The following is a 12,721-nucleotide window of genomic DNA, read 5'->3' as shown; positions in this document are numbered from 1 at the left end:
AGAGCTCAGGGGCAGCCCAGGCCAACAGGCTGCACGAAGGGTGAGCCACCTATCCTCTGGCCAAGAGCACTCACTCCAGTCCCCTCCGGGGGCAGATTTCCAATTCTAACACGAAAGTAAAGAGACATATAGACTCATTTTTAGAAAAATTGACTTTATTTGGTTGGAAAGTGTCCCTCATGTAAAATAAAGAACACCTGTGCAGACCTGGTTTGGGGGAGAATTGCCAAGGAACTGGGGGGGGGCAAGGCTGTGCCCCCAGAGATGGGAGGATGAGGGAAGAGTTTCTTCTTTGGCAAGGGAGGAGAGGGTGGCACAAAGTTCACTTCACTTTACCCAGTTCCGGGGGGAAGTGGGGATGATGGGGGCCTAGGCAGAGGGGTCAGCTCAGGGTGGGACCATGACTAGCAGTACTACTTCTCACCCTGAACAGAATCCACGGATGCTCTGTTCTGGACACATCAGAGGCTAGAGTTGAGGTGGCCGTCAGGTCAAAGGTCAGGAGCTAGGGTGCTGGCCAGGGTCAGAAGTCAGGAGGTTGGAGGTTGTTCTCTGGGGTCAGGGGGTAGAGATGGGAGTGCTGAATCTTCAGGGTCAGAGGGCAGGGACTGGAAGGACTGTTCTCTGGAGTCAGAGGTCAAGACATAGGAGCTGCCTTCAGCCTGCGACCCTCCCCAAGCCCCCAGGCCCTCTGAGTACAGCTCCTGGTTCTGCTCCTTCCACTGGCGGAACTTCTCCCCAGTCAGCTCAGGGTCACCCAGCACTTCCTCCAGGACCTGCAGCTCCTGCAGCTTTGCCTATGTGGAGAGGAGGGACTGAGGGACCGCGATCACCCCGGGAAGTAGGCAGAGCCTGAGCCCTGACTTCAATCTGGAGTCTAGTGCCTGGAAGCCAGCACCTGGCCCGCATGGTGCGAGGAGCCTAGGTGAGACCCAAATCCCCACTTGGAACCTAGAACCTGGCCCAGTTCACAGCTGAGCCCATTGTCAGCTGCTGAGCCTAGAGTCCAGATCTGAGTCTGGAGTCTGGTGCCCAGGGTGCAGGTGAGAGCTGCAAACCAAAGCCTGAAGCCCGGAGCCTAGTCCCTTGCCGTGCCCAGAGCCCCCAGCTAACCTTGAGTGTGCTCTGTAGCGCCCGCACACGGTGCACTCGCTCATTGAGCTGGGGGTCTCGGTTGCGCCGCATGAAAGAGCTCCGACACTGGTCCAGGGTCAGGTATGGCTGGCCCAGGGGGGACACGCCACCCTGCCTCAGCCCCCTTACTATTCCTTCCAGTGCCTCTTCACTGCTGTCTGTGGGAGGGAGGAGCAGGATGAGGATGTGCTCCCCCAGCCCCCAGCCCAGCTCCCAACTCCAGTCCAGCACCTGTCAGAGAGCCAAAGGAGGTCCGTGGGCTGCGCTGTGTGGGGGTGGCTGCAGGTGATGTGTCTCCATGGAGGGGACTCCCAGCTTGAGCAGGGCTGGGCTGCAGGCAGGGTGGAAAGCACAGAGGGTCTCCATCTGAGCTCCACACCCTGCTATTTACCCCCACCTCCTATCCCAGGCGGCCCCCTACTCACCGAGGCTGAGCGGGACCCAGCCTCATCGTCCGGGTCTTCTGCTTCCGTCTCACTGTAGCAGTCTGGGGTGAGGAGGAGCAGTTAGGGAACCCACAGGGTTTTGGGAGGCCAGAGAGTGGCCTAGGGCATTTGAGTTCCCAGCCCCCATCCCAGGAAAAACAGAGGCTCAGGTGAGGGTTCCTCCCATTCAACCCCATGAGACACCCACCTTCCTCTCGGGGTGGGGGGGCCCGGCCTGGAGACTGGTACTTGGAGATGCAGGTAATGAGATGACGTACCCACCTAGGGAGAGCAAGCAGGTCTCAGGGGGTTTCCATCCACTGGGGCCCTCCTGTATGCTGGGGGCTTTTTGCCCACATCATCATCTAACGATCCTTGGAGCAACTCTGAGAGGAATGAACTCTTATGTACCCATTTTATAGATGATGAAACAGGGAAGAGAAGTGAGTACTGGCTATGTGTGGTGGCTAGCATCTGTCACTCCAGCACTTTGGGAAGCTGAGGCAGGAGGATTGCTTGAGGCCAGGTGTTTGAGACCAGCCTGGGTAACATAGTAAATCCCATTTCCCCCAAAACTTTTTAATTAAAAAAAGAGAGAGACGCTGGGCATGGTGGCTCATGCCTGTAATTCCAGTACTTTGGGAGGTGGATCACAAGGTCAGGAGTTCAAGACCAGCCTGGCCAACATAGTAAAACCCTGTCTCTACTAAAAATAAACAAATTAGCCAGGCATGGTAGCCGGTGCCTGTAGTCCCAGCTACTTGAGAGGCTGAGGCAAGAGAATCACTTGAACCTAGAAGGCGGAGGTTGCAGTGAGCCGACACCACTGCACTCCAGCCTGGGTGACACAGTGAGACTCTGTCTCAAAAAGAGAGAGACAGACAGAGAGAGAGAGAGACAGAAAGAGAGAGAGAGAGACAGACAGACAGAGAGAGAGAGAGACAGAAAGAGAGAAAGAGAGAAGAGAGAGAGAGAGAGAGAGAGAGAGAGAGAGAGAGAGAGAGAGAGAGAGAGAGAGAGAGAGGACCTTGATCAACCACTCTCAGAGAGCTGGGATTTGCATCTGCAGGCTCCTGAGCCCAGCCCAGCTCACAACCTCTGTGAGCCTGGGAGTTATATGAGAGGAGGGGCTGAGGGAGGTGGTACTCACATGCTCAGATCCATCAGGGTATCAGCAGCGAAGATGAAGGGTTTGTACACATCATGGGTGAGCTGAAACACACTGCCAGGGAGAGGAGGAGCCTTACTCAGCCTGGGCGAGCCCACTCAGAGCCCAGAAAGGCTGGATTCTGGGTGCCCCAGCCACCTGCCATACCTCCCACTGCCACCCCATCACCCTTCCTCTCCCTTTCTGTCTCCATCCCCCAGCCCATCATACCCCAAGACTTAACTATTTCTTCTTCTGATCATGTCCACTTTCCAGGCTATAGTTGGAGACATTGATGAGGCCCTCAGCCTTCTCATCCTGGGGGGATCACAGCATGAGGGTCAGGTTGGAACCCCAATAACCTCAAGGCCCAGTCAGCTCCTAGATACCCCTCGGGCTCCTGAGGGTTGTGGAGGGGGAAGGCATCTCCTGGTCTTGCTAAGAAGTTGCTCTGTTTCTGGAGCTCAGGGCTGGAATCTGGGGTGGGAACAGGAGGTGTGGCCAAAGGATGCCTCTAAGCCAGGAAAGGAGAGCCAAAGATATCAGAGGAATAGCCAAAAAAAGAGAGGCCTGAAGGCTGGGCATGGTGGCTCACGCCTGTAATCCCAGCACACTGGGAGGCCTAGGAATTTGAGGCCAGCCTGGGAAACAAGCCCATGTCTACAAAGAATTAAAAACAGCCAGGTATGGTGGCATATGCCTGTAGTCCCAGCTACTCAGGAGGCTGAGGTAGGAGGATCACTTGAACCTGGGAGGCTGAGGCTGCAGTGAGCTGAGATCATGCCACTGTCCTTTAACCTGGGTGACAGAGCAGGACTCTTGTCTCAAAAATAAAAACCAAAAAACAAAACAAGAAGAGCCTACTCATGCAATTTGTTCCTTCGGTAGACACAAACTGAACTGCTTCACACCCCTGAGCTTTCCCTTCCTGGTCTTCTTTCCCCTTCCCATGTGACTAATCCCCAGGTACTGCATCGTCAAGGGGCTTCTGGACTCCTCAGGATGGACTGGACACCTCTGCTGTGCTCCCACACATCCCTTGGGTTTTCCCTTTATCTTAGTGCACGGTCCCTACATTGTCCTTGAGTGTGTGTTCATCCCTCTCCCCTACTGGCATCTAAGTTCTGGAAAAGCAGAAACTACCCAACTCTTCTAAGAGTCCATAGTGCCCAGCCTAGAGCTGGGTGTACAGTAGGCACCTGAATGCTGAATGAATGAATGAGTGAATGAATGGCCCATCACTGGGATGGACAGAATATCAAAAGGGGAAGGAGAAGTGAGCAGAATAAGAGTGATTTTTGGGTCAGGCACGGGGGCTCACGCCTGTAATCCCAGCACTTTGTGGGGCTGAAGTAAGAAGAATGCTTGAGCTCAGGAGTCTGAGTCAAGCCTGGGCAACATAGCAAGACCCTATCTCTTAAGAAAAAAGATTTTCCTGAGGTCAGGAGTTCAAGACCAACTGGCCAACACAGTGAAACTCTGACTCTACCAAAAATACAGCAATTAGCTAGGAGTGGAGGCAGGTATCTTTAATACCAGCTACTTGCAAGGGGTGGGGGCAGCTAAGGCAGGAGAATCACTTGAACCTGGGAGGCAGAGGTTGCAGTGAGCCAAGATGGTGCCACTGCACTCCAGCCTGGGTGACAGAGCAAGACTCTGCCTCAAAGAAAAAAAAAAAAGATTTTTTTTCTCTATATGTCCTGTGATACCTTTCCAAACTGCTTTTATGCATACAGTAACTCATTTCTCTCTGAAGAGAGCCCCATTTTACAGGTGGGAACATCAGAGCTTGGGACCAGGAGTAAGAGTGAATGATAGAATAGAGATGGGAATCGAGGCCTGGAGGTGACTCACTTGCTTACCCGTTTGTGTGTATGGGGTCTTACCTGGGGCTGGCGATACCAGTAGAGCGTGTGTCCCTTGAGCACAAACCAGCAGCGGCGCCAGCGTGGGCCCATGAAGCCACCAGGTGCCTTTCGCAACAGGAGCCAGCCATCACAGTCCGGCCGGCCCAGCTCACGGCATGACACGCGCCGGCGGCTCGGCTGAGTTGCCAGGCCTGTAGCAGCACAGCACAAGCTGGGCAGTGAGGGGCTGGAAAGGCCCCCCACCAAACCTGCTCCCTGGCCCTCCATGAACATCCCCTTGTGAGACGTCTGAACCCACGATCTGCTCAGAACGCTACATGTGTAATCCCTGAGGAGGGATGACCTTTCCCATTTAAGAGATGAGCAAACTGAAGACTAGAGGCTAACCTGTTTGCTCAAAGTCACAGAGCTAGTGAGAGGCCCAGACAGGGAGCGCAGCTCTTTCTGACCCCAGAAACAGAGTGTTTCCAGGAGAGGCTGTGTGGGAAGGATAGGGGTGATCTTGCCCAGCATGTAAAGATTTCTAACAGCTCCTCAGACAGGGGGACCCCCACCCAGTCCAGTGCACCTCATACCTTTTGATTTCTTCCGACCAGCAACAGGATTCTGAAAGGACATCAGAAGGGTGAGAGAAGGATCTAGGTCCAGACCCACCCGCCTCCTTGCTGAGCCCCTGAGCTTACCTTCTTAGGAGATTCAGGGAGTCCTGGAGTCTCTGCTACCCCTGCTGGGAATAGGGCTGGGGGTTCTGGGGGGATGGGCAGAGGCTCAGGATCAAGGGAGGCAGAGTCTGTCAAGGAGGAAGGAGAGAGAGGAAAGTCCATGAGCCCAGTCCCAGGCTTGGGGTCAGAACTGGGCGCCCAGATGCCATGTCCAGGGCATCCATGGGGCTTTCAGACTACCTGTCCAGGCAGGGCTGGGTCCAAGGCTGGGGTCTGAAGACAGGTCAAATGCAAAGACGTCTTCAGATAGGGCCCTGGGGAGGGCAAGGGGAATGAGAGGAGCCCATGGTCCCCGACCAAGACACCTGGGCAGAGCCTGTTACCTGGGAGAGTGTGGAGGTAAAGACAGCGATAGGCTCCTCCGGCTCAGGGAGTCCGGGACCTGTGGGGGTGTCTGGGGAACAACCAGGAACAGAGTGATGGGGACAGGGGTCTGAAAGCAGGTGATGGGGAACAGCGGGGGGAGGTACCTGTGGGGAGGTCTAAAGGCAGCTGGGGGGTGGCAGGGGAAGATACCTGTGAGGGAGTCTGAAGGCAGCTGGGGGGTGCCAGGGGAAGATACCTGTGAGGGGGTCTGAAGGCAGGTGTGGGGGTGGCGGGGGAAGATACCTGTGAGGGGGTCTGAAGGCAGGTGTGGGGGTGGCGGGGGAAGATACCTGTGAGGGGGTCTGAAGGCAGGTGTGGGGGTGGCGGGGGAAGATACCTGTGAGGGGGTCTGAAGGCAGGTGTGGGGGTGGTGGGGTAAGATACCTGTGGGAGGGTCTGAAGGCAGGTGTTGGGGTGGCGGGGGAAGATACCTGTGAGGGGGTCTGAAGGCAGGTGTTGGGGGGGGGCAGATACCTGTGGGAGGTTCTGAAGGCAGCTGGGGAGCAGCAGGGAAAGGTACCTGTGGGGGGGGGTCCGAAGGCAGGTGTGGGGGCAGCAGGGAAAGGTACCTACTGGGGGGGTCTGAAGGCAGCTGGGGGGTGGTGAGGCAGGCACCTGTTGGGGGGTCTCCGGCATCGGGATCTTCATCAGCACTAAGCTAAGTCCAGCTGGCTCCCGAAGCAGTTCCCTCACCATGTTCTCATGGGGCCATCCCACCTGGGACAGAGACACTGGCTGGCATCAAGCTGGGCAGGAGGCTGTGAAGCAACCACCAACTCCCACCCTCATGCTGGGGGCTCTCTCTCAGCCTCCCACTTCTGTCTCCCTCATGCAGCCTCCTGGGAGCATCCATGGGCCCCATCACTGGGGCTCTGCAGAGGATGCTCTCACCAGCTTAAGCTGGCTTATCTCCTGGAAAGCAGCTCCCACAACCCTGGTCTCCCCAGGACAGAACCCTTGGTTGCCTCCCCCACCCACCAGCCTTGGGTTCCACTTGGTGCCCCCTTCACCTCCGACCCTGTCCCTCTCCTCACGCACCACCACCTGTTCGTTGATCTGGACAACCTCGTCTCCAGGCTGGATCTGAAGTTGGGAGTCGGTGAGAACCTGCCATGAGGAATGGGGCCTGAGGCTGGCCTGGCTGGTAGGTTGAGGGGCCTTGGGGTGGGCGGCTGAGAAGGGTGTGGGGCTCTCACCTGGGTGTCCACTTGGGACACAAAGTGCTGGCAATTGCTGGTGGTTCGAATTTCCAGACCCTGCAGAGGCAGAGGCTGCAGTCACTGGGGGTTGGGGGGCAAGAGGGCCGGCAGGCAGGACCCCCAGCAAACACCAGGACTCCATGGTGGGTGGAACTATGGCAAGAGCTGACCCCAAGCTGGCCCTGCCCAGACTTGCTGTGTGACTTTGGACTTGCTACTCCCCTGGGCCTCTGCCTTCTCCTCTGCTAAGAGCCAGAGGGAAGTTGGGGACACTGGTTTCTGAGGTACCAGCTTCTCAGCAACGTTCCTAAAGGGACTAGCAGGGAAGGGCAGGGATAGGGCTCTGGTCTTCCCAACTGGTCAAAGGCTAAATCAGTAAAGGTCATGTCCTCTCCCTTTCTCCTAAGTGCCCTAGAGCCCCTGCCCCATCTCCATCCCAAGGCTGGAACATGCTACCTAAGGCCACACACATGTGGCCCCTCAGGACTGGGGAGGTGGAGAGCAACGGGAGACCCTGGCCAAGTCCTCTGGGCCTCCATTTTAGCATCTGTACAAAAAAGGCTTTCTAGCCATGGCAGCACAAGACTCTGCGGTATCCTGGACCATATTTCAGGGCCCAGACAAGGCTGCCAAGGGGTCAGAAGTGAGAGGTGAGAGGCAGGGCTCACCAACGGACTGTCCAGCTGCACCTGCTCAAGCACGGCCCTCTGCTCCAGCAGCTCCTTGGGACAGCAGACCAGGATGTTGTGGCAGATCCCGGCCACGTGGCTGCACTGGGGGAGGGGAGCGTGCTGTCTAGTCTGAGCCCAATCGCCCCCACCCCCACTCCCTTCCCACCCCACAGACTCACGATCCTCAGGACTGTGCCCTCCTTCTCGGCCACTGGACCATTCTGGAAGGAGAATGAGAGAGCAGGGGCCTCCCCTGAGCAAGAGCCATAAGGGGACTGCCTTCTCCTATGGGCAGGGTGGGATTCCCTGCTGTCCCTTCCTGCCTTCCCTACACTGGGCCCCTGCCCAGAAACACAGGGCCTTAGCATTTCAACCCAAGGGCACATGTCCCTGATACCAGGCCCCCAGAAGTCACCACACATGCCCTCCCCTCCCACCCTATCCTGAGTGTCAAAATTCCCCTGCCAGCTAGGAGACCCCAGGCCCCATTGCCCCATACCCAGTAGCAGGGCCTCCTCTCTTCCTGTCTCGCTCGTTCCAATGCTCATACCCGATCCTGTGCTGATTCACAGATTATAAAAAGCTCTAGCCCAGCTTGGTCTCTAGGGCATGGGCCAAGCCTGGCCCTTGGTTTTCCTACCTCATGCAAGACCTGGCTCAGCTCCTCCAGCAAGTCCCGGATCTTGTGGCAGGCCGAGAAGTCATTTAAGTGGGAGAAGAGGTAGCTGGCAGGGGAAGGATGGCGCAGTGGTTAGGGGACTGTGCTTAACCACTCAGAGCCAATTACTCACCTGAGACTTGGGGATAATACCTGCTCTGATGGGTTTTGTTTTAGAGTAAAGGAGATGATTGAGACACCTAAAGAGCTTAGCACACGACTTATTTGTCCTGTGCCTATCACAGGCCAAGCCCTGTTCTAGGCACTGGGAAAACAGATACTAAAGACATCATACATCAATATCAATTTAACTTCAGCTGTGATGAGTATCATGAAACACTGGGTAATGAGTTTATAATGTTATTATTATTAACAGTATAGCTCTGAGAGTGTACAACAGGGTAAGCTTCCCCGAGGAGGTTACATTTGAGGTGGGGTCTGTAGGACAAGCAGCAGCCGGTGGACAGGGTGGGGGAGGCTCCATTCAGTGGTTGTTGATGAGACTGATTATTACAAGCTGGAGGGTGGGTAGGGAACCCAGGCATCCCAGTGGCTCTGCATAGGCGGACAATTCCCTTTGCCCTGCTCCACCATAAATATATATATATATTTTTTGAGACGGAGTCTCACTTTGTCGCCCAGGCTGGAGTGCAGTGGCACAATTTCAGTTCACTGCAACCTCTGCCTCCAAAGTTCGAGCAATTCTCCTGCCTCAGCTTCCCGAGTAGCTGGGATTACCAGTGTGCGCCACCACACCTGGCTAATTTGTTATATTTTTGGTAGAGACGGGGTTTCACCATGTTGGCCATGCTGGTCTCAAACTCCTGATCTCAAGTGATCCACCCGCTTTGGCCTCCCAAAGTGCTGGGATTATAGGCGTGAGCCACTGTGCCCAGCTCACCATATCTGAACAAGAGCCAAGCTCTGTTTTTCTCTCCCGCACCCTGGAGGAGGCCACGGATGACAAGAGTCCCTTGGTCGTCACCCAAACCTGGGTACCTGTGGAGCCAGAAGAGGAGGGCGTCGGCTTTGTGCACGAGCTCCACAGCCGCGCAGAGGACATCAACAGGGGTCTCAGCACAGTCCCCCAAGCGGCCTTGGACTACACTCTGGAAGTCATGGGTTGTCCCCAGCAGCCCCTCTGTCAGGCTCTGCAGGTTCTCTGTCTGTAGCCTGGAGCTCTGTGCCAGAGAGAGGGCAAGTCACCTCCCCCGGCAGCAGCAAGCCCCCCATCAGCACTCCCCAGGTTGGTGGAAGATGCAGCCAGTGCAACCAGCATTCACTCGCCAGGGCCTGGAGCTGTTCCACCCCGCCTAGGATGAGCTCCTGGTGTCCCAGAGACCGCACAGCCAGGGCCTTTAGGCTACGGGGGCAGAGCTGGAGCAGGTTCTTGCCAGGCAGCTGCCAGTCCTCAAAGAGGTAGTCCTGCAGGGAGTCGTCAAGACCTGGAGGGAGAGCAGGGGTCAGCTCAGGGAAAGCAGAGGCATCAGGACATTTTGGGCTGGTTCTTCACGCCTGCAAAGCCCTTTTCCCTCAAGTCTAACCCTAATGACAATCCTGACACCCAGGCTGCTCTGCCCATTTCACAGATGAGGCCACTGAGTTGAGGAGCAGGAGAGTATAGGGCATGGGCTCTCAAAAGGTGGTACCCAGGCCAGCAGCAGCAGCCTCACTGGAGAACTTGTTAGAAATGCAAATTCTCAGGCCTCACCCCACACCTGCTGAATCAGAAACTCTGAGGTTGGGGCCCAGCAGTTTGTGTTTTTGTTTTTGTTTTTGTTTTTTGAGACAGGGGCTTGAGATGTAATCACAGCTCACTGTAGCCTTGACCTCCTAGCCTCAATCCATCCTCCCACCTCAGCCTCCCAAGTAGCTGGGACTACAGGCACACACCACCACACCCAGCTAATTTTTGTATTTTTTGCAGAGATACGGTTTCACCATGTTGGCCAGGCTAGTCTCAAACTCCTGGGTTCAAGCAATCTGACTGCCTCAGTCTCTCAAAGTGCTGGAATTACAGGTGTGCGCCACCATGCCCAGCCCACAGTTTGTAGTTTAATGAATCCTGCAGGTGATTCTGATGCTCCCTTAAGTTTGAGAACTAATGATATATAGGGGATAAGAACAAGAGGCTACGGAGTCACTGAGACCTGAGTGCAAACACTTGAGCAAGAAATAGCATTGCTCCGTGCCTCAGTTTCCTCACCTGTAACATGGGGATAATAAAAGTACCTACCTAATCATGTGTTTATTAAATTATATGACATATGTCAAGCCCCTGGCCATTGTCTGTTGCATGGGAGACAGTCAATAATGGCCATGATATTATTACCACCAGACTTTACCATGACCTACAGGCCCTGTCTGATCAGGGTGCCACCTCCCTTTCCAGCATCACCTCCTGAAGAGCCCCTCAAACTCAACACTTCAGATGCACAGAACTAACTTCTTGCAGCTCCTGGAATACCCTTTTACCCCAGGGTCCTTACTAGTGCTATTTCTCCTGCTCTTCTAGCTCCTTCACTTCCTTTTTCATCTTACTTCCTCCAGGAAGCCCTCCATAACTTCCCAGGCTGGGTTTGGGGGGGCTCTCCTCTTGTTCCACTGTCCCCAGCATTTGGGGGATCCCCTAGCCTCTGCCTGGACAAGGTAGACACTCAAAAATAAGAAAAGTGTCTATTGAGGGCTATGTGCTAAGCAAAGCTATAAGAGCTTTACACACATTAACACATTTGATTCTCACATTTCTGGGAGGTAAAGACTATCATTATCCTGTTTACACATGGGAAAACTGACACAGATCAGAAGTTAAGTAGCTTGCTCACTCTTTGAAGGAATTCTTCCCCTCCTGAGCCAGACTCCTTCACTGGGGCGGGTGTGTGTTCCCTGTGTCACCTTAAGAGCACCGGCCTGGGAGTTCATGAACCTGTCACTCCTTGGCTATGGGCCCCTGAGCCACTTCCTTCCTGCACGGTGACTGTATTGGGCTGCCGCCCTCCCAATAGACCTGGCTATTGAGCTACAAATGAGCCTTGCCATGAATGTCTCATTTTTACTTCATGAGATCAGAGTTGCCTTTCCCATTTGGTGGATAGAAAAACAGAACTATGGTCACAGATCTGGCAAGCGGTGGAGGTGAACCTGAAATTCAGCCTGGGAGTCTGACCCCAGCCCTGAATCCCTGTCCTTACCTGGGCTTGTCCTCCTGAGCCTGCCTCCAGTGGGCTCCAGTTCCCCACTCTGGGAGGGGTGTCCTGACTGCCTGTCCCCAGCTGCACCACGTCAAGAGGCCCTCCCTTCTCTGAGTCTGTCAGTGGGGTGTGTTGTTTCCCATCTGTCTGGGCTCGCTGAGCCTGGACAGCACCTTGACCCTTGGATAGGAGCCCCAGGGTGGGGCTGGGTCAACCTCTTCAGTCTGGCCCAGGGCTTCTGCTTCTGTCACTAGGAGCTCAGGGTGTGGAGAGGGGACAAATGACACCAGAGACAGAGCAAATCACTTCCCGACCCTGTGTGTCAGTTTCTGACTCTATGAAATGGATTTAACAACAGCCCACTGGGCCCTGGGGCCAGGGAAGATGAAGGAGATGCAGTGGGCGTGGGCCTGCCAGGCCTCCCTCCTGTTTTCATGACACCACCTCCCCATCACCACCCTGAAGGCCTCCTGGGCTGCTGCAGTGATGAGAGACTCCCTTCTGGGTCACTGGGCCCCCTGGGGTCATCTTGTCTGTCTCTGCCCAGCACAGTACCTGAATATGGTAGGTACTCTGTAAATACTTGCTGACTGACAGACTGATAGAATCCACAGGTTTTTTTTTTCATTTGAGACAAAGTCTCACTCTGTCACCTAGGCTGGAGTGCAGTGGTGTGATCTCGGCTCACTGCAACCTCCACCTCCGGGTTCAAGCGATTCTCCTGCCTCAGCCTCCTGAGTAGCTGGGATTACAGGCACCTGCCACCATGCCCAGCTCTACTAAAAATTTTTGTATTTTTAGTAGAGACAGGGTTTTCACCATGTTGACCAGGTTAGTCTTGAACTCCTGACCTCAGATGACCCACCCACCTGGGCCTCCCAAAGTGCTGTGATTACAGGTGTGAGCCACCGCACCCAGTCCGAAGGCTCTTTTTTCTTTTCCTCTCCTCCTCCCTCTTCCGACGGGACACTACACCTAGTCCCCTTCGAGCCCAACTCCACCCCAGCCCCACCCACCTCTCAGCCAAGCTGCCACCTTTCCGGGGGTCCAGGTCTCTACGGGTTCCATGGCCCAGCTCCCCAGGCGTCCGCCGGCTCGAATCAGCTCCTGTTCTGCCCTGCTGGCGCCGGAATTTCCGCTCCCAGAGCCCAGGCCTGGGGAGGGGCTGGGCTGGGTCCAGGGCGGAGCTTACTGCATACCTGGGCCCACAGAGACGGCCAGGTGAGGCGCTGCAACAGCCATTGGCCCACGCCCATCTGCCTCCTTCCCCGCCCTTCAGTCATCCCAGGGCTTTGTCATCTCGCCCCGGCTAGGGGGCAGTGCCACTGGCCTCAGATCTT

General features: G+C 55.5%; 1 protein-coding gene across 1 annotated transcript; it reads right to left on the bottom strand.

Annotated features, from left to right (window-relative positions):
• Positions 1 to 137: 137 nt before the first annotated feature.
• Positions 138 to 12,500, bottom strand: CNKSR1 (connector enhancer of kinase suppressor of Ras 1). Its single transcript, XM_078330793.1, is given in 22 exon segments — positions 138 to 586; positions 588 to 797; positions 1,114 to 1,292; positions 1,366 to 1,465; positions 1,560 to 1,621; positions 1,768 to 1,841; positions 2,710 to 2,781; positions 2,951 to 3,024; positions 4,593 to 4,765; positions 5,150 to 5,180; positions 5,258 to 5,364; positions 5,477 to 5,550; positions 5,620 to 5,690; positions 6,278 to 6,379; positions 6,701 to 6,769; positions 6,859 to 6,918; positions 7,530 to 7,634; positions 7,712 to 7,753; positions 8,173 to 8,257; positions 9,190 to 9,371; positions 9,478 to 9,635; positions 12,398 to 12,500. Coding segments are annotated over 22 exon segments (2,145 nt in total). The 5' UTR covers positions 12,450 to 12,500; the 3' UTR covers positions 138 to 523.
• Positions 12,501 to 12,721: the final 221 nt, after the last annotated feature.

This window comes from Callithrix jacchus, chromosome 7 (assembly GCF_049354715.1).
Source record: "Callithrix jacchus isolate 240 chromosome 7, calJac240_pri, whole genome shotgun sequence".
Taxonomy (NCBI): Eukaryota; Metazoa; Chordata; class Mammalia; order Primates; family Cebidae; genus Callithrix; species Callithrix jacchus.
Note: the sequence above shows the minus strand (reverse complement) of the source record. Positions and strands in the feature narration are given on the sequence as shown.